This window comes from Zonotrichia leucophrys, chromosome 3, assembly GCF_028769735.1.
Source record: "Zonotrichia leucophrys gambelii isolate GWCS_2022_RI chromosome 3, RI_Zleu_2.0, whole genome shotgun sequence".
Taxonomy (NCBI): Eukaryota; Metazoa; Chordata; class Aves; order Passeriformes; family Passerellidae; genus Zonotrichia; species Zonotrichia leucophrys.
The window spans coordinates 15,795,289-15,821,637 of NC_088172.1; the positions used below are offsets into that span (position 1 = coordinate 15,795,289).

Below are 26,349 nucleotides of genomic sequence, written 5' to 3' on the forward strand. Positions count from 1 at the left end.
GACGTACAAGCTAGTGCACAGCATAGAGATTATAATAATAATAATCCCCCACAAACAAACACTACAAATAACAGCCCTAGATGTCCATTTGGCAACTTCCACATGTTGTTTCTTACCCTTCAACAAGCAAGGAAGGCTAGAAGCATCACAAGAGCTATCTTGCACTAGCCACATGTCCAGAGATGGGCTCTTAGATGTAGCACTCAGCAGCTAAACTTTTTCAAGGATTGGCTTGAGTCTCCAGCAAAAAATTTCAAACTCTTCTGAAGTCATGGGCAATAAATGCCATGACCTGAGCTCCAAAGGAATCTCTTCCCTGTGAGGATGAATGACACAGTGGCTTTCGCTCCCTCCTACACAAATCTCCTTGTCAGCTCTCAACTTTCATATCTAGTCCTAATAAACCTCTATTGCCCTTTGTTGTAGCTTCAGAGTACTTTAAAGAAAGACTTTCTTAATACACCAAAGTGGTTTTAGATGTTGGAATCTCACATTTTTTCCTGATCTTATTGCAGTGTTTGCTTGATAGAATTTGAACACAGATCTAGTACATTCTGTTGTACAGGACAGCCTTATCTTTATGCCAAGAGACAAACAAATTGTTCTCCTAGAAGTACAGGGTATGCCCTAATCAGGACTATCCGGAACATACCAGATCTCTGGAAAAGCCAAGTTTTCAAACTGCAGAACCACAAACAAATCACAGAATCCATATTTACTCCACCATTGAAGTCTCCTCAGCAAATTGTACAATCCAAAATGAAAAATATGTACTTTTTTCAACAGAGTCAAAGCTCACAGAAAACAGAATAGTACCAGTTGAAAGAGACCTATATGAATCATCTACTCTGAGGAATCATCTATTCTATGATTACCTCAGAGCTGACCATAAGTCAAGGCACATTATTAAGGCCATTGCCCAAAAACATTGACATAATGTGCTTCTCTTTCCTCCAAGAGATAGCTAGAGAAATATAAAAAAGCTTGTTGGTGGAGAAGTAAGGCTGTGCAAAATTTAATGTTTGTCTGGACCCCTCTAAACAGATTAGCTCTGCATGCCACTACTTGACCAAGCAGATCTAACTGGAAGAGACTGAGCTGTGAAAAAGGGGGCTGCATCCCAGCATTAAGACCAGATGGCTCTTACATGGAAAACAGGTGTCATCTGTCACTGGAAAGGAACACATGCAAAAAAGGGAAAAAAGGAATGTGGAGGAAACCTTTCTCAAATACATTCCCATTTATTTACAGTAAAGCTCACTCATAATGACAATACACTTTTGACAGTAATGTTGCAGGATTAATCAAATAATATATATCATCTACAAAAACAGTCCCAAGTTTTCACTTTTTATTTTTGTTTAGTGATATATAACAGATTTGGAATTATACTAACAAAATGAATAGTAGTATAGGAGCAGTCCTTGGGCCAGTAGGATACGTGGCGAAAGTTCTAAGTATGTATTCACCACACAGCTTTTTTTTGGATATTTTGCAGAATTTAAATCATAAACAGATGTTTGTGGAAAGAAACTATCTCGTCTTTCTTACATACAATGTATTAATCACTAAAATAAGACTATAAAGATAGTATCTTGCTGAGTCCTTTGTACTTAGCAATGTTACTAAATACATGATTTACATCCCATTTGGGACAAAGCTTTAGAAGCAAAATTTGGGATGCTTCAGTGATCTACAAAAACAGTTATAAAAACTATATAAGTATTTCTTCTTTTGAGTGGGGACAGTGATAGCAAGGAAGTATTAATGAAGCTGAAAAGCAGCAGCTGTTGCTTATCATCTGTTTATCCCTTAACAAGGGAAGGGTGGGCACTGTGGTGTGCTATGACAGAACCAAGGAGGAACCAAGGACAGGGGACATACAGCAGCTAGCCAGAGCATGGCAGACACAGCAGAAGTTAGGAGATCATGAAATCACAGAGACAGCAGAAGTCAGGAGATCATGAAACAAAGTCATTAAATAACCAACACAATCTGTTTAGAAAACCTGACTTAGAACTGCAAATCAGCAACCCAAGGGGATATAAAAGAGAGAACAGCTGTGACATAGAAGTATTAGAGATAATTATAGGTGGGGAAAAAATTGGCTAAGAATACAGGTAGAATTAGGATTGAACAAACCTATCCAGAGAGAAATGGTGCTCATTTTCTCATTTACCAGCCAGGTAGGGTGCTGCCATGTTAAGCAAAAAATATCCAAGACACATCACACCAGACAAGGTTATTGTCTTTAAAAGCTTCTACTCCTGCTCCACCAAGGAAGGCAAAAAATTCATACAGACCACAAATAATTGTGTCATGACATTCAAAACCTAAATTAGGTCTATACCATATTAGGGGGGAAAAAGTTATTCTGACATCAGCTGGTCTATCAGAGCTGCTTGAATCCAAAAAATCTGGCAAATTACTTTTTTACTTTAGTTTTGGTTTGGGTTTTGGAGAGATTATTCACATGCCTTCACTATTCTTAATCCACAGCATCACTCGGGATAGAAGCTGCAGTACTTCAGTGGTGGTGTAGTTCCCTCACTCATCATGGTCCTTGCAGCCAGGCACCTCAGTTTAGAGCAGAAAATATATAATCCACTGGTGGTCTCACCACAGCACATGCAAGAGGAAAGTATACAAAAAGAAAATACCAGATTTTTCCCAGCAGAGGACCATCTCTTACTACATTCTCTTTTTGAGGATACAGCAGTTATGCCTGCATTAGGAGTTTCAAGCTGACACCTCTGAGCAGAAGAACACTGGACTTTATTGACTAAGTAAGAAAAATCAAATGTTAACCTTATTAAAAATGAAGGAATCGGTTTCCTGTAAATGTGACATTTAAGCAGTCTTCAACCACAGGTCCAGTCTGAATCCCAGTGTCAGGTGCTGAAAGTGAAGAGTGTCCCTAGCACAGATGGCAGTAAAGTCTATAGTTACTATGAAGTGCATAGCATTTCACAATGCCAAAAGCAATCTAAGCCAGGTCTATTATGGTGCCATCTTTGCTGCTCAGAATTAGTTCATAGCACCGTCTTGCTTTATGACTGACAAGTGAGTAGCATGCTAGCAATTTTTTTCCTGCATCCTTCTTCTGCCAACAGTTAGGCCCTTCTATTTTAAAAGAATGATACTACCAAAAATGGAGCAAAATTAAAACATTTTCTTTTCCAATTAAAATAATTACAATCAAAATGGAACTGCTTTCCATTCTAGCCATTCTTATCTATTATTGTATCTTATTTGTACTATACATCCACATTTCACTTCTAAAACTGAACACAGGAATGGAGGCCTTTTTTAAAAAACGCTTTTCTATGTGAAGAAGCAGAAGTTAGCTTTGGCCATTTCTCTAAGAATGATTCAACTGCTTCAAGGTCACTTTTGTAACCCAGGAGAAGAAGTGCAATGAAAAAACTTCAACATCCTGGGCAGTTTAGTTAATATTAATTTTTCACTTGAAGGTTTTACCTTACAGAACTGACCATTTGTTTAAAACTCTGATTTCATTTTTATCACCTTGCTTAGTTTATGTCAGTGCAGTTCAATTACATACCTGAAACCCCACTAAAACACCTACATACAAAACAATAATTTCAAATACTTGGGCAGACAACATTACTTAAAACCTCCATCAGCAACATTGCTGTGTTTTCAGCCAAAAAAATTTACTTAGGTGAATTTTCCCATTTTTTCCAATCACAGCAGGATTCCTAACACAGAAAGAAGGCAAGACAACAAAAATGAGATGAAATTTTAGAACCATGGCAGTATTTACTCAAGCTAAAACTTGTGGTTTAGTGGTTTTCTTTGGAGCACAGACTATGTTCTTTGTCAAAAATCTGTTTTGTCCCATATTCTATTAAGTGGTTCTTTGACCTTACCTCTGCTCTGAGCCAAAACTGCTGCCAACAAGCCTCAACTGAGAAAACACTATAGCTTTGTTGACCTTGTCAACTGTTTATATTCATATTAGCTCCTTGTTCTTGACCATCTAACCTCCTGCTCCCAAGCCCAGAGCAAAAAAATTTGGTTTAGCACCTTATTCTGTCCTGCATACCTAGAGCTGTATGAAACAGCCACTTCCTTGTCTTCTGCTCTAAAGTTTTCTCCATTATATGGTTTTATACCAATAGATGCAATTACAAAATATAAGAATTATGGAGTTTTTAATACAACCAAAACCCAGAAGCAGAATTTGATGAACAGGCTTCATCAAAGCAGCTCTGTCTGTAGAGCTCAAAGGAGCAGGCATCTGGGACAAAAGCTCAGAAGTGCCAGCTCTTATGTCCAGAGACCAAACTTTAGGAGTCGCCTGCCCAGCTGGAGGTGCCTGTTAATGCAATAGAGCAGCACAGCTGCAAGAGGCTCAGTAATTCAGGTAGAATGCTGGTTAAAAATGCACAGTGGATTCTACACACCATGATCTCCTTCTTGATTCTGGATTTCTTGCCAACAAGTCACTTAAGTGTCTTTAGGCTATGGGCCTGCATCATTTGAAGGTGGTGCTGCGATAAAGTGAGGATGTGCAGCTGAATTTGACATCAGGATCATATCCAGTATTCCTCACATATACTATTTCAAAAATGGCCACCATGCCTTTTAGTTAACAGCTACAGATGAGCAGCTGGTTCCCATTTTGAAATCTGATTTGGAAAATATACAAAACCAGCTGCACTCAGTTCTCTTCTCCTGAAAATATCGTTCTTTAAAAATATTTTCCATATATAATTTACAGCTTCTATACTTTTCTGGCAAAGAAAAGAAAACAAGTCCTTAGACTGTGTAGTCTAGCTTAAACTGAAAAATCACATCTTTTATACAAATTTAGAATAATTAAAGGATTTTAAAAAGCATTTCTTTCTATCTGTTATGGCATTCTTAAATCAGCTGGTATAAATGTGAAGGATGAACTATTTAACGGTTTTCCCCATATAACTTCAGTAGAATCACTGTTGTCCTATAGTTGAAGAAATGTAGCATTCCAGAAGTCATACATGTGTTCATACTATAATTAACTTTTCAGAAGGCAAGACTGTAATCAAAGATTTTAATAAAAATTTGACAGTGTAAAAATATCTCTTGATGTCTGGATCATGATATCCTGCCAGAGAAACAGACTCCATAGGTTTTCAGATGACTCCAGGGCTGCCAAATGTAAAACCTCTAACAAGACAGGTTTTCTATTCTGCAGCCACTGAAAAAGGTTAGATAGATGATAGATAGATAGATAGATAGATAGACAGACAGACAGATATGGTGCAGAACCAAAGTACATGTAAGAAAGTAGACGCAAATATTATTGCTAAATTAGGAGATTCTCATAGTTGGCTAAAGCACATGAGATATGAGATTACTAAGAGAATTGTAGAATTTCCGAGACTTGCACAAGTGCTTTCTGTTCTTACACATGGGATCACAAACACAGATGACATCTAGGCAAAAAATAAGCTGGTGAAACATTTACAAAGCATATACACTACCTGAAATTAAGACTAGATAAATTCTTTGTGGGAGCTTACAGCTTAGTAAAAGAACACTGGTTTCCTCCTGTGGTTTTTCTTTTCAGATTTGAAGACTCTTCCATTACTAGTAACTATCAAAACATTTCAGTTTATCTAACAGACACAAATAAGCTTGCTCCTATTCATATGTTCTGTTGAAGGAAGAATAACTCCTGTACAGAGTTTCTATATCAGAGCCCTGGTCCAAGAAAGAACAAAGATCCCAAATAACTGTTCCACCAAGGTCTTTTAAAATAGGGAGAGAGAAAAAAAATTAATTTACTTATAGCACTAACAATTAATCACAAAGCAATTATAATAAAATTAAATTTATACATACTTTAAGTATTTCAGAAATAGTATAATCTATGGTTCTGTGATTCTAGAAAGGAGGTTTTACTTTTTCTAGCAGTATTTAACTCCATTTTTATTAAATTCTGCATAGTTCATTTTGAAAAAATCCCTGCCAGCAATCTCTTTCCAGTAGCCATTTAGGCTTACTACAGATCAGCAAGTACACAAACAATTAACTTTGATGATAAAATCCACCAAATTTTAGTGGACTACTGGAATGTACTTCACTAATTATTCTCTCACTGTTTCAAAAGTAAAATGTTTGACAGCTTTCTGGTTTTGTAGAAAGTTAGATCCCATTTTTAAAAGGAGAAATATCAGTTACATGGTGCCAGAGATAAAACATTAAAGACTTTTCTTCTGCAGGAGCCCATGCAGGGAGAGCAGCAGAAATTCCTTCCATCACATTATAAGGAAGATCTAAAAAATAAGGGATTAAGAAAAAAGCATCTTCAAATCACTCATACCCCAGTCTAGTTTTCAAAATGTGTTCCTTTTTTCTCTCATATACACCTCCAGTTCTATAAAGGATGACCTACCAGATGACTATTATCTGCTTCTGGGGATACAATCAGTTCCTCTGGAACTCCAAAATCTAGTTATTAAAATAAATTCCCTTACACAACTGCAAAGAACTTTTATGATTTTGCAATTAAACAAACACATTAGTTTAACAGATAACGTGATTTATTCAGAAGTTGTTACCACTGGCAGCACTGTTGAGTGTCTGTAAAGTGTCAGTTGACTGCACTTACATATGGTAGTGGGCTTGAAGTGTCATATTGCATTTTTCAGCCACAGGTAATATTTTTTACAGTGGTTTATAAACACCAGTGATTGCTAATGCAAAAATAAGATGTGAATCTGGAATTTCCAAAAAGGGTAAAAATTCTGCAGATACCAAATACTGTCTCCTAACCTCTAGGTTAAAAAACCTAGAGGTTAGGAGAGAAATGAAACAATGAATCAGTGAAATTAATCAATTGTATGATGTTGCAATTAAGAGCATCAGTCTTTAGCTCCCTTCAATTAAGCAAGCTCTCAGTTTGCTTTATTGGCATGAAATTGGTATAAAGAGACTGCAGGGACAGGAGGAGAGAGGCAGTTCCCAGCATTCAACTGATAATGTACAAAACTCCAGAATTCAGCTCTGGAATGCTTTTGAATCCCAGTCCCAAAATCCTGGCAAAGAGTTCATATGACAAGGCTTGCACAGCTGAAACACTAACACAGCCACAACCTCAGTATGCAGTTAAATACTTGCATTTCACAAGTCAGCATTTAAATCCATATTTAAGCACCAAAAGACAAATATCCTGATTTTCAGAAGTGCTGTTTGTCCACACTTCAGTACACTGTACAGCAAGGCAAGGACATATGGATTACTGCTAGAGCTGTAGGACAGCCAGGGAAGTAACTGAAGTTTCCACTGCAGTTTTCCTAGGAAGACTAAAAAAAGTGGGTGAGTCTAGAAAGGGTCCTGTCTTGCAACAATCTCATGGAGCATGGATAATTAAATTCTGGCAAAACACACATTTGTCTAATCTGGGCCTATAGCTCTTTGGCTAATGCCACTGTCAATTTTTAATATAGTGATGACAACACTTTAAATAAAATAATACTTGGGTATTAAAATATATAAACTTCAGTTCTAAGATAGCTCCATGAAGATCCATGGCAATTTATCTATTCTCTCATGGTATATTTTATTTTAAAAGGATACAACTACAATGCAAAATAATATACAAATGCAGCTCTACAGCAATTTGCAAGTGCCTGACACACAGAACAGTGAGCCATGATGGTTTATTGCTAAATCAGCCAGTGACAAAATAGTCAGTAACAACCAAATGATGAATAGGTTATGTCAGTGGTATTTATTAATGGCTTACTATTTGCAGGCAACCAGGCAGCAGAGGCACGCATGGGCATGGGCTGACCCACTGCCATGGATCAGGAATCTCAGCAGCAGCAGTTTGGGTGGTATACTCTGAATAAAGCACAGCAGTGCTGTTCTCTGCTAGAGGTAAAGGACCAAAGAGAGATGAAGCACTGAGGTACTCAAATCCAATTAGCCAGACCGTCAGTGACTGAACGTTTTCCTGAGAGCTGAAATATAGCTCTTGACTTCTAGTGGGAAAGAGACAGAGCTGGGATAAAAGGGACAGATAATTTACTGTATTCTGATGTGAACTGAAGCCAAACTTTTGATATTTAACTTTACTAGAGTTTCCAAAAGGGGAAAAAATAAAAGAAAAATGAAAAACACCCAAAACTGCTGCTTCTGACAGCCTGGAAAACTACTGTACTTCCGTAACAACAATATAAACCTTGTTAAAATATTACACTCACACAAATGATTCAAATAAATCAACATTCACTCCATTTACAATACAGTGCACCAGCTAACTTCTGTTGGGAATGCTGCCCACCATTTACTGGAGCTATAAAAGATGAAGGAAAGTAACTGAGATTATCCAGGCCTTTTCCATTTGAAAAATCCCTTTCTAAAATAGTTTGCAGAAGAAAGGACTAGGAACAGCATGTTCTTCACTTTTTGAGTTTTGAATGGCTGAAGCAAGTCTGGGACATAATTAAGCATTATTAGAATATATAAATACATCCAATTTGAGTTGCAGATGTAGTTTTGGTAGAAGAGGCATATTAAAAATACTAAAATATTCCCCCACTTTCTCTATCTTATCTCAAAACCCAAAACAACAGCCTTCCCTCTCAGTACCATGTTTGAGAATTTTGGTACTCTTTGTTTTCTTTAAAGCATGAATGAGGTTTTATTTCTTCAAGGCTCCTCTGCTAATCTTTGCTAAGAATTTCTCTTAAGATCTTGCATCACAAGCTATAATAGGTTTCTCTCTGCAAATAAACTTGATGTGACTAGAGTCTGTCTATCCTGCTATGATTTTGTTTCACTGACAGATTCACTTTTCCTTATACTACTTACTGCATCCAAAAAGTCTGCACAGCATATATTTGTAACATTTCCAGCAACCATATATGATTTAACCACCAAATGAACCAACAGGAAAGGGAAGAAGGCACTAAATAACAAAACCAAACCAACCAATCAACCAACCAAAAAAACTGCTTGCCTACATTCTTCTTTTTGTGATGCCATTTATAAAGATATTCATACTAGGAGTGAATTAATTAACCTACTCCCCCTTACACAACAGAACACACAAAAGCAGATGTTTTCTACCAAGTCTTCTTTCCTCCATGTCAGAGCTCCCTGGATCTGAAGGAGTGCTAAATGTGTACACAGGCATCCCATCTCAAGAAACACAGTGCAGTCAGTTTACTTCTCTTTTCCCCCTACACAGGCAGGTGAGGACAATTCCAAGCAGGGTATCCCACTAAGCACCACAGCCTGGGGAAGGATTCAGGGTTCCTTAACAACCCTCCTAGAGACAGCATCATCAGTTGACAATTTAAATGTTGCAAGTGGAATCAGTTACAAGTCATCATGGTTAATCACAAGATTTGAAGATTCTCCTCAGGCAAACCATCAGAGTTGCTTGAGCTATTATAATAAAATATAAACCCTGATTATGAAACTGTTTGAGTTTTCCTCTTCCACTGTCCATTATCCAAAGAAACAGATCCTCACTTAAAAACACAATGTAATAACATAATATTTTTTATTTTTTTTTTTTAGTCCAAGAACCTTTTTTAATAGTCAAACAAGCCAAGGAGCCTTCTGAAAGGTCTAATGAGTATAAAAAACTCCACCTGGGAGTCTAGGTGGGCAAGGAAGCCTGGACCCAGGCAGTTTCAGGAAGAACACAAACCCATCAATGACTGGAAATGAATCTCAGATGTAAGCACAGGAAGGAACTGAGGGTAGGTTCAGAGAACAACTGTAGCTGTAGTCAAGGCAGCCTACAGGCTACTGCCAAAGGACCGACCCACCTTTCTCATATCCTGCTGTCCACAGTGATCCTCATTAGAAAGTTAATATTCATTGCATGGTGGAAGGAGCAGCTAGTCATAGACTTGAAAAATTGCTTCAAAGGGCCTGATTCCCAATGAGGGAAAAAATCTCTATACAGAAAGATCTTCGCTAAGTCTGCCATAAGGAGGGAGTTGTTGCAGCAGCATTTCTTCTGCACACTTTCTGACAGCCTCTTTAGCTTGATCAATATGGGAACACAGAGGCACAATGTAAGTCTTGGTCTTGCACCACTAAAGTGCAAAAGAGGACAGAGGCACCAATGCTCCCACAACCTGTGCTTGGACAGGTCAGAATGACTGTGTGGTCCAACCACTCCCTTAACGATGCATACCTATATGTACCTTTTAAGGTGACTTCTTGCCAGTACATTCTCTTGCCAAAAGTAAGGGCTGTATGAATTAATTAATTTAGTCACAAATTGAACTATATTCTAATGCAATCTACTAAATGAAAACAGCTACTAAAATATTTTTCTATTTTGATTTTGTGGATATAGTGCTTTTACAGTTGTTCTCAAAGTTAGCTAAACCATATTTACCATAAAACACTGCTTTAAAGTAGTACATGAAGTGAAATGAAATACTGCTACCATCTGTGAATAATGTAATCAGGCAAATGAGGAATAATGACTACATCATGGTAATTTAGGATGGAACACAGTGAATTACAATTGTCAGCAGTTTGGTTTATAGCTCACAAACTTGAGAAAAGCATAGCATATAAAAAGAGTGGGGAAGGATTTAATCAAAATATCATTACAGAAGAGAATGGAAACCACACATGGCATTACTTTTCAAGGGTCCACCACCATTATTTTTATCTTGGAGTGTAACTGAAAACTTACCATCACAAACACACACACAAAGATAACTTCAGTGATATCGGGCTGCTCATACACATCACAAACCCACAAGGTTTAGCTCATAACAGACAAATAATTCCTTCCAACTCTTTGGGGTTCTGGTAGGTAGGCAAGGAAATAATCTATGGAAAATCCCCCAGATTCTTTCCATTTTCTAAGTTTCCTATCTGTTCATAGGCCAGAGGTGCAAGTCAGTATTTTCCCTGCCTACTACAGTGACTTCTATTAGGGATGGTCTGAAGCAGAAAGCAAGCCGGTAGGATGCTGTTCTTCCCTACTCTGACATTCTGTTGAGGGGTTCAGGGTGGAGTTATCTTTACCAGATTTGTGCAAATTAAATATTCTTTGAGATGGAGAAAAATTTCCATACTCTTTAAATCTCCTCCTTGCATTAGACAAGGAAATTCAAGTCCCTGTTATTGAAAAGAGGCTTTTTCCCTCTCCTTTAATTTCTTTTTCCATCTCCATTCTACATATTTTCCCCTCAAGCATTTCCATAATCCTTTCACTGCTGTACATGAATACCTCTTGGCCACTGATATATTTCTCTTTGCATCATCACAGTTGAGCAGAAAAGAAACAGGAACTGGAATAAAAAGAGAGTTATTTTCTCTGGTTACACATGAAAGTTTGGTGGATCAATCCCAACTACCAAAGTGTTGTTTAGCAATCCCTCCTCTCAAAGTTTCCTCAGTAAACACAGATATTTAAGAACAACTTGTCATTTGGAAAAATTTACTTGTCTGTATAAAATGTTTTATGACCCACTTCTCCACAGGGCAGAAACTTAACAAATGTGTCTGAATTCCAGTTGGTATTATGTTCTTCACTGATGAAGACAACTGTCCGTCCGTCTTTTTCTCCTGTCATAAAATATTCCTTCCACTTAGAATATTCTTGTTCCTCCAAATTACTGCACTGACACAAAAGCAAGAACCACCTGGTAATGCCCAGAGAAATTATAGTACCTGCCCTCAGAGAGGGTAGCTGCTGGCACTGGTAATAAATAAATAAACAAACAGATAAATGTATACATATGTAAGTAAATAAAAGCTGTTCACTGGATTTTTGTCACCAGAAATCTAGATACTTTCCATATGTTCCTGCCTTCCCTCATATGGGAAAAATCATAATGTACTCGTTCCATTCTGCCATTATAGCACACTGGATACTGTACGAAAATCTTTAAGTAATGATTAGTTTAGGGTTTGTTGGTTTGGTTTGGGGTTTTCTTTTCTTTTAATCCCGACTCTTTCATAAATAATTTTGTTTCATAAGTAGAACTTTTTTTAGAGTGAATATAAGCAGAGGCTGAGAAGGAAGAAAGTATTGCAGTTGATGAAACTATACCTTTATATGAAGCACTTTCTTTATTATCATGCCATTCATTGTATAAAGATGACTTTTCAACATGAAACACTATAAATTATGCTGCATAAAAATTTATAAATTTATAAAAATTAAGATTCTCAAAATTTAACAATCATTCAAGATGACATCTAGGAAAATTCTCTGGAAGCCAATAAAAAGCCTGTACAAAGTGCACCGCCCTGTACTGCTGCCCACTCCCTTCTTGCTCCCTGGCAATGCTGCTAAAACCTGGCTCTCACTTCTCTTAGCTTTTGGCCTCTCTGGAGAATTATGAAGGTGAAAAAAGATCTAAAAGAGGTATTTCACATAGCCTTCTGACTTGAAAATATCTGTCATCACCCTGTCTTTAATTTAGACTTATTAAAAATCCATGACAGCTTTGTGCTTTACAATATTCATGATTATGTATGTCTTGGAGATGTACTGAAAACACCATGACAGCAGATTTCACCAGAATTCATCCCATTCCCAGAACTGATTAGGCAGTGTTAAATAAGAAGCTTCTTTTGGAGCACCATGGCAGTAAGTAACAATAAATATGACTAACATAAAATTTAACAGACCAAACATGCATCTAAGATTAGCAAAGCAAATACTCTCTCAGTGAAACAGACAGCAGAAGGCCAGGAAAAGTGAAAAGAGGAAAAACATAATAGACACTTTCATAAGGAAAAAATAACTATCATGTAACCAAAGCATACAATTACCTAGATCACCACAATGTTTGTAAAGGGAATCATGACCTGCATGTTTAACAGTCAGACCTGCTATGCCAGAATCAGCTGTAAGTGCTGAGTCTGCCAACGGCACTTTAAACACAAATCTGGATTTAAGGAAATGTAAAATTATTGAGCAATTGGACTTAATTTTTATTTAACTACATCACTTTTCCCTTCACCCTAGTAAATGGGTACCATAATGAACGTAGGTGTCACACTACAGGCAAAACAATTCACAAGTAAACCACGCGAAGTTGGAATTACAATTTTTAAGTGCTCCACTTCAAACATGAACTTCAACCACCGCTGACCATGACAGATTTAGCTGAGAACAAAGTGATCTTTCAGAAGGTCAAGCAAACACAAATTGCTCAAAATTGCTCAAAAATTACAGAGCTTTAAAGATGTTTAAGTAACAAGCTCATGTCAACCAGAACTTCAAACATTACTGAGATAATCTGCTTGACTCTGATTATTTCTTTCAGTATCAAGAACAGTGGCTCATTTTAAAGAGAGGGCAAGTTAGAGAATGCAATATGTTAGAGATTTTCAGAGCACAGAGCAATTTCTAATGCTCTGAACATTCTTTTAGGGTGGTTACTCTATTAGAAAGGTTCACCAACATTATCTGCAGTGTTTTTCAGCAGAGTAGCAAACATACAACAGGACAGTCACACCAGCAACTTCCATAGGAAGATTATGAAACAAGGGAGTGGCAGTGGGGATGATGGGGAAAAGTCTAAGTAGTACATGAAAGAATATGGGTTTCAGGCACAGAAATTAATACCACTTCTTGGCCAAGTTTCTTTTGCACAGCAACCAAGGCAGAAAGAACAGAAGTTATGTATACCTAGGTAAGGTCTCACATGCAGATGGGGCACAAGGCAAGACTGAGGAGCTGGAAAGTATTTCCAGGTTCCACAGATCAGCCTCATCTTTGGAAGGCAGATGGAGAAAACACATTCCTCTAAGGATTCTGGCAACTGAGCTATTTCAGATATACACATTGAATGCAGAGCTAGAACTCAAAATACTTTAACAAACAAGGAAACTATGAGCAAATGTGTTATCTGACATGCAAGGAGACATATTTTATGCATCACAGTCTAATAATAAGTTTAACTACTTTCTGTATATGAGAAGAGAAGCAGTGAAAGATCTGACTTGGTACCAATACCATGACATTTAAAATTAAAACACTGAAAAGTTAGTCCTGTCATGGATTTGGTGGGGGTAGAGGCAGGGGTTTCCAAGCATGATAGCTTCTTTAAGGCTGCTCACATCTCATGTATGAAATCACAGAGACAGAGATCATGTAGGCACAGAACTAGGCACAGAAAATTATTAGGCAAATATTTAACAATCTAAATCTTGAAAAAGAAGTTTGAAAAACTAGTTATATCCAGATGAATTTTGCTGCTCATACAAGTCAAGAAACTACAATATTGAAGGTAAATACCTAAGGCAGTTATAAACTCCTAAAATACTACTCTCAAAATAAAAATTATCTGGAACCTAACAACTCTATTGTCTTTTCACAAGCTACTGACCTTTATTTCTTTCAAGATGAAGTTCACAGTGGAATTCATCAATAAGCAGCACAGATATATCACTTACCTTTCAGTCACAGCTTCCATGAATTCATCAAGAAGATCATCATAGGCTTGACCTCTAATTCTCTTGTGTCTCAGCCCAATATACAAAGGATCTTTCAGCAATGTCTGTTGAAAAAAAAAATGTTTGAAATATTACATGAGCAAGTTACAATACTATGCTCTTAGTTAATAAGAAGGGGACAAAAATAGAGTGTTTGAGGATTAACCCAAGCATATGAAGAACATATCAATTTATCCACCCCTACATTAAGACCAAAGAAACATAAAGAGATTAAGGAAACACCCTTTTCTATCAAGGAAAAGGGATACCCTAATCTCAAAGGAAGTGTATAGTTTCCAAGTAAAAAAGTAAAGTTTACTCTGAAATGTCAGGATTCAAAAGTATCTTTTAAAGTTTTAGTAATTTTCTATTTTTCTTTTATATCCTGAAAGTGCTCTGACATTTAAAAAAAGCCATTTTCCTTCATTTTAGCATAATGTTTCACAAATCTCTCCCAGAGCGCATCATTTCAACTATGTTGATGAGCTGATATTCAGAAAATGTGCAGTTTCCTAAAATTTAATATGCCAAAACATAATCAACCCATTCCCTTTTCCTTCCAAGCTTATTAGATTATCAGTTTATATTCTAGAATTTTAAATTTCAGCTATCCATGTTCCATCAGTTGGATATGATTTCTGAATTTGTCTATGCTTAAATCTTGAACTTCTTCTTTCTTTAGCTTTATGATCCGTACTTCCCATAAAAACACCAAGGCTATATCACTCCATGTCTTCACTACTAGAAGGTTTGATGTATTTCCAAATTATAGCTTACTAATTACTAAATTTATACTTCCCCACAGCAAGTGTCACACTTCCACTGGCTTTCCCAGGAACTCAGGTATAAAGACACTCTTTGTTATTATTTCTCACACGCCTCTGAAAACAAATAAGCTAATTTCCCCATTGTCTATAGTGTGCAATCCTCCCACACATGCCCAAACAGCTTACAGAATAGGTCAGAAGCTTGACCAAACATTTTTCATCCAAAAACAATTTGTAAACTCAATAGGGTGGCAGAAATTTTTTGTACATCAGCTTCAACTAGAAAAACATTGTAAAGAAAAATACAGACCAACTTGTCTTCCAAGTGAGAGTCTTCAGAATGCAAAATTAAGCAAAAAGTCTGGAAAACTTTCTCTTCCTGACCCAGACTGGGAAACAGAAATCTGATTTCTGAATTTTAGAGTAGTGCCGAAATTCCCATCCCAGCTTTGTTTTAAATTGTAAAACTGAAAAAAAAATTCCTCTGGGTCACAAGCCCCTGTTAAAGAATGATTTGAATCAGTATGAAAGTTAAAATCTTTGGTGGCATTCTGCCTCCCCAGGAGGCTTCTGATACAAACCTACAGATAGAGACGGTTGTCTCTCCCTCACATTTCTCTCCACTTCCACAAAGATGTCAAGAAATAAGATTAGAATGTTTTAAAAAATCAAGGTGAATTTTCTTGCTAAATTCAGAGCAATTTGTAATACATTACTTACAGCCATTCAGAAGTTGTTGGTTCAGCTTTTTGAAGTGAAACATGAACAAAGCACAAAATTAAAATTACTTTGTAAGTGAAGGTGACATCATTACACTGTAAATATTTTATTTATTCCCTTCACCAACACACTGCAGCATTCATGTCTAAGTAGCACATTTTTTTCAGAAATAATTTTGCCTTTGTATTCACATTATGCTACATATTCTAGCAGCAAAATCAAAAGAATAATTCTGTACCTACTCTAGATACTTCAGGAAAAACTGGCAAGAGTTTGATCTAGTATTTGTCAATGTAATTTTCTCTTTTGTACAGTCTTCTTGTTTTTATATAATCACTTAAAACTTTATAGTCAAGAACTATTTCTGAAATTATTTTTTCATTTCCATTTTAAGTTTTTCTAGTTATTAAAAATTACCTCAAGAAAACCTGAAAAATCAAGGATAAATTTATGTATCTGGAGGATGAATTTGCACAAAGTGCAAATTAACTTTTTAACAACTGGAAATATTCAGACAATTTTGGAGGGCCCATATGAGTTGTCTAACACTTCTCACCAGATTGAACACACAAGGCTGGAAAGAAGAACAGCCAAGCTCGGGAGCCTCTGTCAGGAACATCATGGTAGGATTCAGAAGCAGCAATCTCACTTCTAAAATCCCACTGCTGCAGTTTTCCATGCCAGTAGGCTTCTGCTATTCCATGTCCTGTGCATGGATACCGCATGTTCCACTGTCCAATTCAGAATAAATAACTTAATCCCTTTCCAACTCTCCTAATTTTTCTTCCTAAACTGATTTGCTCTTTTCAAAGAGCTTCCACAAGCTTTTTATTAAGCAATGCCCGTTTTCTCATTTTATAAAACAATGCTCAAAATGAAAAACAAATCTTTGGTCCCTTTACTTTTTAAATTCTGAAGACATGTTTCTAAAACACTTTGCAGCCAGATTGAATCAGTCTGATTCCTTCAAGAAGGCAGTTTAGATGGGCAGTGATTCTGTGAAAGTTCAAGAGAAACAGGCATCACATTACTCTGTTCAAAAAGTACTAAATCAGCCTTTAAACATACATAGGCTCCTATACTCCTTTTGCTACTTCTGCATTTTTCATGTCTGTGAGCATTTAAATCTACAGTCAACACAAAAACTCAGAACTCCAAAGCAGTTCCATTTACAGGACCATTGCTTGAGTTTATTCACCTATCTTTGATGCAGAAATTTAATGTGAAATATTTAAAATTATTACAGTGTTTCTGGAGTGTTTATAAACCTCTAGCCTGGGAAGTCTCACAAGCAGAGACAATTAATTCAGCGACACATCTCTGATGAAAAGCTTGGCCAGCGATATACTCAGAGTTCAGAATTCCGTTACAGCTCAGTGCATTCTGCTTAACAAACGTTACAGTTTGACATGAAATAGCCCCAAAAAGTTCCTTTATGGTCCTGTTTGGAACAACGTATGAAGAAACCCGTGGCGGACACAAAAGAATGAAACATTCAGCAAGTGAAAAGAACAGTGGTCACGTCTGCGCCCTGAGTGGCAAACCATTGTGGAGCCGCTCCCTTTCCAAAGGCCACTGAAGAATGAATAAGCTGCTTAAGCACATTATCCCCTTATTCAGGTCAACACCATGCAAACCAGGACCGTGGTGCTTGTTTTTTTTAGAGGGTTCACACATCTTGAGAGATTAACATTTGCTACCAACTATTTCATGGCTTTCAAAACCGATTACCAAAAAAAAAAGTTTTGTGGTACAATCGAGTACGTCAAACTGACACGATGATTAGGTACTTTTCCTCAATGACTTGGGTTTCTTTTGTTACCTAGCTTGTTGTCAAAGCTTAAACTTTGTTTTGTGTTTTTGGAAATCAAATCTCTCTCAAAACATAACTCTCCTTTTCCCAGGTTAGTTAGTTTGTTATGCATATCACATGATACCGAAAAAGTTGATGCCAGCTTACTTTTAGACATGTTTATTCTAAGACTAAAAAAAGTTCTGAAACGTTTAGGTTTACCAATGTGGTACATTCAAACTTTAACAGAAATAGTGTTTTCTAAGAATAAAGGGCTTTTTTAAAGTTCTGGTTGTGGTAGTGGAAATATCAGGTAGATCTATTTAGAATTAGCTGTGCAAAATAACAAGTTCTTTGAAACACCACCTGAGCACATTAAAACCGTAATGACCTTTGGGGGTTTTAAGAAAAAGGTAAATCGTTTATGCCATCTTACTTAAAGAGATCAGCAAACCATCACAGCTCAAGCAAGGCTGAGCTGTGCACCTGGCTCTAATTTAGCTCCAAAAGCCAAAGCAGTGAGAAACAGAAAACTGCACACTTAAATATTTCATCAGTTGCGCACAAACACACTGAAATGTCATTTATTCCCAAACTTGGCACTGAGATGTTTCTTTGGAACAAATACATACTTCAGTGAACAGCTTCATGGAAAATTGTAGGGGAACATCTGCAAGACCCCAAGCCTTTCTACTGACAAAGATGGAGCAGAGATAGTTCAGAACCAATCAGTGCTACGTAGACAGTGTTTGGTGTATGGTAATGCTTCAGAGTAGCAACTAACCCTTTGCCATTAAAATGCCAAAACCCTCCAGCAGCTCTACAATGGGAAATGATTTGCACTGGAGTCACAATTACAGAGCTAAAAGAGAACTGTATTTGTATGGGACATCTGAAGCTTTGAGACAAAGACATGCCACATGCCAGAAATTAAACACATTTCAGAGGATGATTCATCTAACAGAGCACACAGTTACCAAAAACACCAGGGGAGGCCGCTGCTTTATCAAGTCTTAAATTTTTCTTACATTAATACACTCTTAATTCTTTTTGTAACTTTCTTGTCTCAGTTTTAACAGGTTGGGAAAGGGCTGGTGAGCAAAGGAGGGTTTCTGCTCTCCAGGAAAGTTGCATATTCCAAACTTCTATTTTTGTTCCACAAGACTGAAATTTCACTTGATGTGAAACTTTTTCCAATAAAAACACTCAGCCAGTTAGGAACATGCCAATGTTTTGGACTTAACTTCAGCTTCCATCAATACTCATCACCCAGTAATCAATCTGCATTCATTTAAACTTTCAGCTTGGAAGCACTAACACGCTGAATCACGATTTTCTGTCCTTCAAGAACTGCTTATAGCTGCAAAGTGTTTTTCATGACACTAAAAGTGTGTAAGATTTCAACTTATAGTAGACTAGAAGGTCTTTCTTTTCTTTGAATAAGCTTGTTTTGAAGCCAGAAATACAGGATGATGCTCTTAAAATGTGTAACAAATTTTGTGTTTCCAAATTCTAAGTGAACTTTGGATGAGTTGAATGTTACTAATTGGGTTTGAGGGTGTAGAATACTTTGCAAAAATAAGTTGCATAATCAAAGAACTAAAGATTTTTTCTGAGATTTTGTTTTCTTTGAATTACACTAGCCATATGACATACTCACTAAGAAATCACAGCCCCTCCTACCTAAACACCAGACCTTTATCAACACATTTGCAAATGTTAGCAAGGGGCCTCTTGCACAAGAATAAAAGGAGCCTTACTCTCTGTTTCTCTCTAAAAGAAGGAGATCTCATCTTTGGGAGTCTCAGCTAATACTTTATCCAGACATCCCCAAAAAAGGTACAGGCATACAGAGCAGCAGCTCGCTTTGTCCCTCAATTTCCTCCATGGGCTCCTCCATAGGACAGGATGTCACAAAAGATCCCAACACAGAATGCCAAAAATTGGTATTCTATGGTAAGTTGGTAAAATGGGTCATTCTAGCTATAAAAAAAGGAGGAAAAACCCCATACACTAGACATGAGTTTTAACAGTCAATCTCAGCTGCACTCACCTTACCAAAACCAAGCAGCTGTCAGTGCTTTAGAGACAAAGATATGGCCATACTATAATTACTATTTTCCCACCTGTAGGCCTAAAAACATCACTAAAAATTGTCCCTTGTCGGCTCAGACAAAATTCTAGACCTTCAATAGTCAAGAGTTTAAAAGATAATACATTCATAGAGCTCCTTTGTAATCAATCTTGAATGCAGTGCTTGAAAGGAATGACTTCTATGGAATAAAGTTATTAGCAAAGAGTATTATGAATTTTTGAGACAGCTTAAAATATAAAAATTTATTAAAACTCTGGTGAAGCAATACCCTAATGTAACAGAAAAGTAGTTATGGTGTTTAAAAATTCTGCTTAAAAGAATTTAAGGTTGGGGTAAAAAATACAGAGAACATATTCTCTTTCATATATGTATAATGATGTTATAGATTTGCACACCCAGACTAGACATTTGAAATTATTTCTCCATAAAGACAGGTTTCATTTATTAAGGCCAACTTGTTATTTAATTTCATAAGGTTATTAAAGTGTCCATGTGAACTTTACATCCTGTGCTTGCTTCTGCTCAGGGAGCATACTCATTTCTGACCTGAAGAGGAATTACCAGTTGTAGTTCAGAATGCTCACTGAACCTTGTTGCTTATATTCCAGTGATTTCCCACGCATGCAGACAGCCTTGCCCAGCTGAAAAACTGTCAGCTCCAGAGAACTTTAACAACAAAATAAAAATCCCTCTAATGGCTGGAAAGAATGCCTCATAAAGGAATCTTGTCACACGCTATGAAATTACCACAGCCCATCCCCAAGCAAGACTGCACAGAGCCAGGCTGTGCCAAGGACATTCTGTGGGATGTTTCCGGCGCATGTCTGTGGCACTGAATAAAGGCCGCAGTGTGCGAGGGCTGCGGGCACACCGTGGCTGGGTGCCCAGGGGCACAAGCCTCCGGCCCCCTCGCACGGCACCATCTGCCTGCCTGCCTCCATCCCGGGCCATGGCTACCACAACGGCTCCTCCAGAAAGTCAAACACATTCCTGAGAGGGAGCACGCAAAGCTAAAGAGCGCCCAGCCCCCTGAGGGTAACATTTACAAACATACCTGAGATACACAACTGTGTGGTTATGTGAGCCCCCATTAGCAAGGGAACACCAAGTTCACAATCCAAAGACAGAAAGCTGCAGCAGCAAGGGGCAAGATGCACTTGATTTTTCAGATTTTTCAAAAGACTGCTGTCTCTTCCAAGTCAGACAATGCATTTGTGTTTGAGGCATGACTCACTTGTGTCCACGAGTCAGTTTGTGGAACCAAGTGATGGATGAAGAGCTCAAGGGCTGTTGATGGTCCAGTGGCAGAGAGCAGTATTACCTTCTAGTGTGAGTCTCTAGATACACCTGAGTCACTCTCATAGCTAAACTCCAAAATGTTGGGAATGATAAGACATTTTATGGAAATTATACTTTTACATAAATTTTCTCTTATGATTTTTAGGTGTAATTCAAGATTTCTGAGCTTGAAACATACAGCTAGTTACAGCCAGTGGTCCATTAATAATGCATATGCTCAAGAAGTTCCTTTTGAAACAAACTGGATATCACAATGATACCTGAACCTCTCTACTTGGTGGGCTCTGAAAACTACAAGTAATACACGCTACAACTAGGCTAACCATATACTGCCATACTTTTCATTGAATACTAAAATTGAAAAATTTTTAAAGCAATAATACATCTGACATCAGATTAATTATATCTTTTTCAAAGCAATTTAGCTTTTGTTCCACCTGCTCACCTTTCCAGTACACAGTATAAGAGATTCACACAACAATAACAAAGCTTTTTCAGTAAGTTACCATTGATAATAAAAAAATTCTTGCAGTAAATTTACTTGGACAGTATGGCAAAGACCACTCTGTGCACCTTGATCTTTATGGCAGTTTCCAAACAGGAAAGACCTGGGAAGAGCTGAGTAGTGAAACATACCTCAAGTACAACTTTGCTAGCCAACAGATAAAGCAAAAAAATAATGGTATTTCTCTGAAATTTAAATGCCACTGGAACCTTTTTTTAGGTCAAACAGCTTACATTGATTATTTTCAACCAATTAACCTTCTAAAAACTATTAGATATACATTTCAGAGGATGCCATCATGAGTCATGCCCTATTCATAAGGAGAAAATAAGGTATTTTCCTGAGGATTGGATTATATGTTTTTTAAGAAGGCACTGTAATTGAAAAAAGAAAAAAAACTGCCTTCAAAGCTGGTAAGTTAGCTTGATAGTTTTTCATACTAGAAAATTAAAACCTAAAGAGTTTTTCAATTTTAAATATACAATTGTGCCAACATCTTTCATTATAGAAAGCTAGCTTCAAAACTAACATAATAAATTCCTTGTTAGACTGATCTTTAAAGCACCAGAGTTCTCCTAGTACCGTGCTTGTGTATCAGCACCACAGGGATTCATCAGGTCCTTCTTTTAAATCTACATTTACTTCTGCACCAAGTAGCAGCTGTCACAAGCAGCTCATAACTAAGGTTATAAGATTACTAGGATGAAGGTAAAATAATTTCTAATCTTGGAAAAATACTGAGGAAAAGTATAGAAAGATCCATTTCCTGTGCTAATTGTGCCAATCTGAAAATAATGGAATGCTTTCTATGAACAGGGTACTGTCACCATGGATGAAGTACATGTTCTTTACAGAACAGGTTCTCAAGCATTAGAACAAGCTGAGAAGCAGGGAAGGGGTTGAGTTCCCATTCCTGGAGGTATTTAAAAGTACATGTGGCACTTTCAGGACATGGTTTAGTGGTAGACTTGGCAGTGTTGAGTTAACAGCGCGACCCAGCGATCTTACAGGTCTTTTCAAACCTAGAACCATATCTAGCAGAATTAGCAAGGAGAACAAGGAGGGTAAGTCATTGTGCATTTTAAGAAAACAAAACAAAGCAAAACAGCAAGATAAATACTCTGCACTATGTTTAACAGTCTGAGAGACCTCTCCTGATGTTAACATCTGTCTGGAGGGATAGGGACAATGCCAATTCCACAAATGCCTGTAATTTGAGTTGGAACTTGGAAGACACTCAGAACCATGGTTTTGGAGGAACATTTCATCAGACACAATTTTAGCATGCATAACTCTTTTACACAGTAAAACTGAAAACAAATGGTTGTCTGCATGCCAGTGGCACTTCTTGAAAAACTTAATCATTTGCCTATTGAGAAAACAATAGTCCTGAAGAATCCAAGATCATTTAGGACTTCAGCACATTGTGCTGCATGTAATCACTAATATTTTAACATATAAACAAAAGTCAGAAAGAAATCTGAGAAATCTCATGTATTTTATTAATATAATTTTCAGAAGAAATCTCACAAGAAATCCCCTAAAACTCCTGATATCTACTTTCTATAAAAGTTTTTACTGAATCACAGAAAAGGCTCAGATGGACCATTAATGTTCCTACACAACTGACCCCCTACAGGCATCACAGACCCAAAGACTACAATTTCTTCTTCATGAACCCTAGCTGCTACATGGCTAAAAACTCAGTCACATATCCTGTCACACATCAAGAAACATTTTATAATACTCTACACTTTGAAATACAGCTGATGGATAATGGGAACTGGAAGCTATAGAAACAGATTACTGCAACCAAACTTTCTCAAGTTTCTTGCTCTCAAAAAACATGAGGGATGACATGCTAATCCTACTTGAAGGTCCAGCCATAAGTACTCATAATAAATCACATAAAGTGGCCAAACAACAATCTTTAAGAAGAGCCCAAGCAGTGCTCATGGCAGCCTATACAGTACCCTAAAAGACAACTCTAGCCTCAGTGAAATGCTTTAAAGAAGTTGGAGATATTTCTCTTTCCTTTTTCCTCTAGTTAACAGGAGTGTAGCTATCTCAATACATTACATTTTTTAGCTTAATCAAGAGAGTGATAAAATACAGCTGCTTGGGATGGGTCAAACACTTCTAAAACATTTAACTTTTCTATACCATTTTTGCAAAGCGAGAAACACACATCATTCCCTTTACGTTCATGCACTTACATGTAAAAATTTTGTTTAGGATAGGTAGCTGGAATACCTAATTATAAGGACTCATCCAGCTTTCAAAACCAGACAAAAATACAGAAAAAAACCCCCAAACAAACTCAAAAAGCAAACCACCAACAAAGTGAAACAGCAAAGAGTAAAAACTTATTGTTTTGAAGATGACACCATCAAAGGCTTGTTATTAATTAGTAGTATTCAGAAGAATGCCATCTTAATAATTTTCCTTCATTGGAAAAATTACAAAGATAACATAAGCCTTAAAAAAACCGTCAACGAACTTTTTCACTCATATTTAATATTATACATACAAAGAGGATTTTGCTAATATTGTATCAGCTTGCACATTATGACAGCAGAGTGTCTCAAGTATATCAGACTGAACAGATTTTTAACATATCAACAGATACCATTTACAAAACTGAAAATCTTGTTCTAGGTTACCAGTATATTTCATTTCTACACCAACAGTTCCGATATTTTGGTGTCTGTTTTTTTGTTTTTATTCACATGTAACTATAAATCTCTACCACTCGTTTTGACCTCTCTTCAGTTGTAATAAACTTATATCTATTTACTTCGTTCAGTTCCATAAGCTGTTTCCACATGGTCTTTCCTTTGACCCTGACATCCCTGTCTCCTGTGCTGACATTCAGACATTTTCTTTCTTAGCGCCAAATGGGTTGGACCTCCTCCTACATCAACAAGTCACATCAACAGTGTCCCCTAGACTGAAAAAATATGTTGATATTATTTTGGTGCTGGCATCTCAACTATATATCTGTCACATCACTAGTCAAAAAAAAAAAAGAAGTCATTCTGTGCACAAAGTACACTTGCTACTGCAAGGCCAACATTTGTAAGAGCACCTTTAAAATTCAATTGTGACAAGCTTTGTCCCAGATGCTAGGCTGTCTTATGTGGAGCCATAAATAATATATATTTTCCCACCTTTTGTGATGATAGCTATATTTATGCCCATTCCTTCTCTTGTCTCCCCTACCGCTGTGAAATTGCTGAAGAGGCAGACAGCAGTTACTGTGAAAGCCAATGAAAATAAACACTATCTGTTGCTGTCTTCTGAGCATAAAGAATTGGAAATGTCCAATGTATCTTCAAACAAAGTCTGCCACCAATTTAGTCTATGGATAGTCATGCATGTTATCCAAAATAAGCATTTCCAGATATGCATTTCTGCCCTCTTTCATAGATCCCCTTGCTCTGGAAAGTGAAGTAAGAAGAAATTAAATGGACTGACAGAACTGCCTGTAACATAAGTACACAGTTCATTCTCTCTGGTGTCAGCTGAAACTGAGACTTAAATCCTGTGTCACCACCTATATTCTTTCTTCTAAAACCCTCCTCTCTTCAGCTTCTCAGGTATTAAAAATCATTGCCAACACACTGTTTGGTAAACACGAAAATCTGAGGCACAACCTAGTTTTGCCACATTTTTTGTGGTCTAACGAAATAGAACATTTCAGAAAACAAATAATCATAAATAGCAAATCTCACAATAATAAATTAACAGTCACAGAAAAAGAATACCATATATTCCTAGCCAAAAGGACAATATTTAAAGGATGAAAATAGATCAAAAGTAGCAGACAACTGCTGAGGTCTTCTCATGCACTAAGCAGTGGAATGACACTTCTCAAAGATAACAAGAGTTTGTTTAATAAGAGGTTGATATAAGTTCAAAACCAAGTTTCAGTCTCTGTACAAGTCCCCTGAGTCACACAGTAACCACGTATCAGATGCAGAGAGAGGCAAGTGAAGTGCAAACTGAATATGAATTCATGTTAGCTAACTTAAGAACCTATACTGGATACTTCTACATCTAAACTAGTCTAGGCTCTTTATACAGTCAACAAGTAAAAAAAAAATATTAAAGACTATTTTAAAATACAATTTATCAGACCCATTTAAGACAGTTCCTCTACAATAAGCAGCACCTGTTCCCCTTACAACATTAAAGAAAATGCTGATAGTGTACATATTCTGAAACAAAGAAAAAAATTTAAAGAGAATAAATGTTTAAAATCCAGGCCCATTTATATTTGAGTTTTATTGGTAAAAGCATTAGTACTCACAGCTGCTGATGTATGCCCAACAAAATATGAGAAAAGGAGCTAAATGAAAATGAGGAGATGCAATATGCTCCCCTGGGAACACCATAGTAAAGAACAGCAAATGATCTTCTACATTTGAAAATAAGTCAAAGCTTTTAACAGATCTAAATACTGTGGGAAATGCTGTTCCCCTCTGGGCACAATTACTTCATGAAAGGGGTAGGCAATGTTTTGTGTTTCAGCTCCCTTAATATATCATTAATAGAACGCATTCCTAGGAAGCAGAAGACATTTGTACACAATTTTCTTGAAGGTTTAATATAGCCATGGAAATACATACTAAGACAGAAGATACAGAAGAAGTAATTAAAAAATTGCAGAAGGCTAGGGACAAAAGACAAACTCAAAGAGGTTGCCTTTAGAAGACTGAAA

General features: G+C 36.9%; 1 protein-coding gene across 1 annotated transcript in view; it reads right to left on the reverse strand.

The window, feature by feature from the left end:
- The window catches only part of ME1 (malic enzyme 1), a 154,875-nt gene that overhangs the window by 54,865 nt on the left and 73,661 nt on the right, over positions 1-26,349 (reverse strand). The window contains exon 6 of the mRNA XM_064707454.1: positions 14,410-14,513. Coding sequence (XP_064563524.1) covers positions 14,410-14,513 — 104 coding nt within the window. The remainder of the gene's footprint in view (positions 1-14,409; positions 14,514-26,349) is intronic.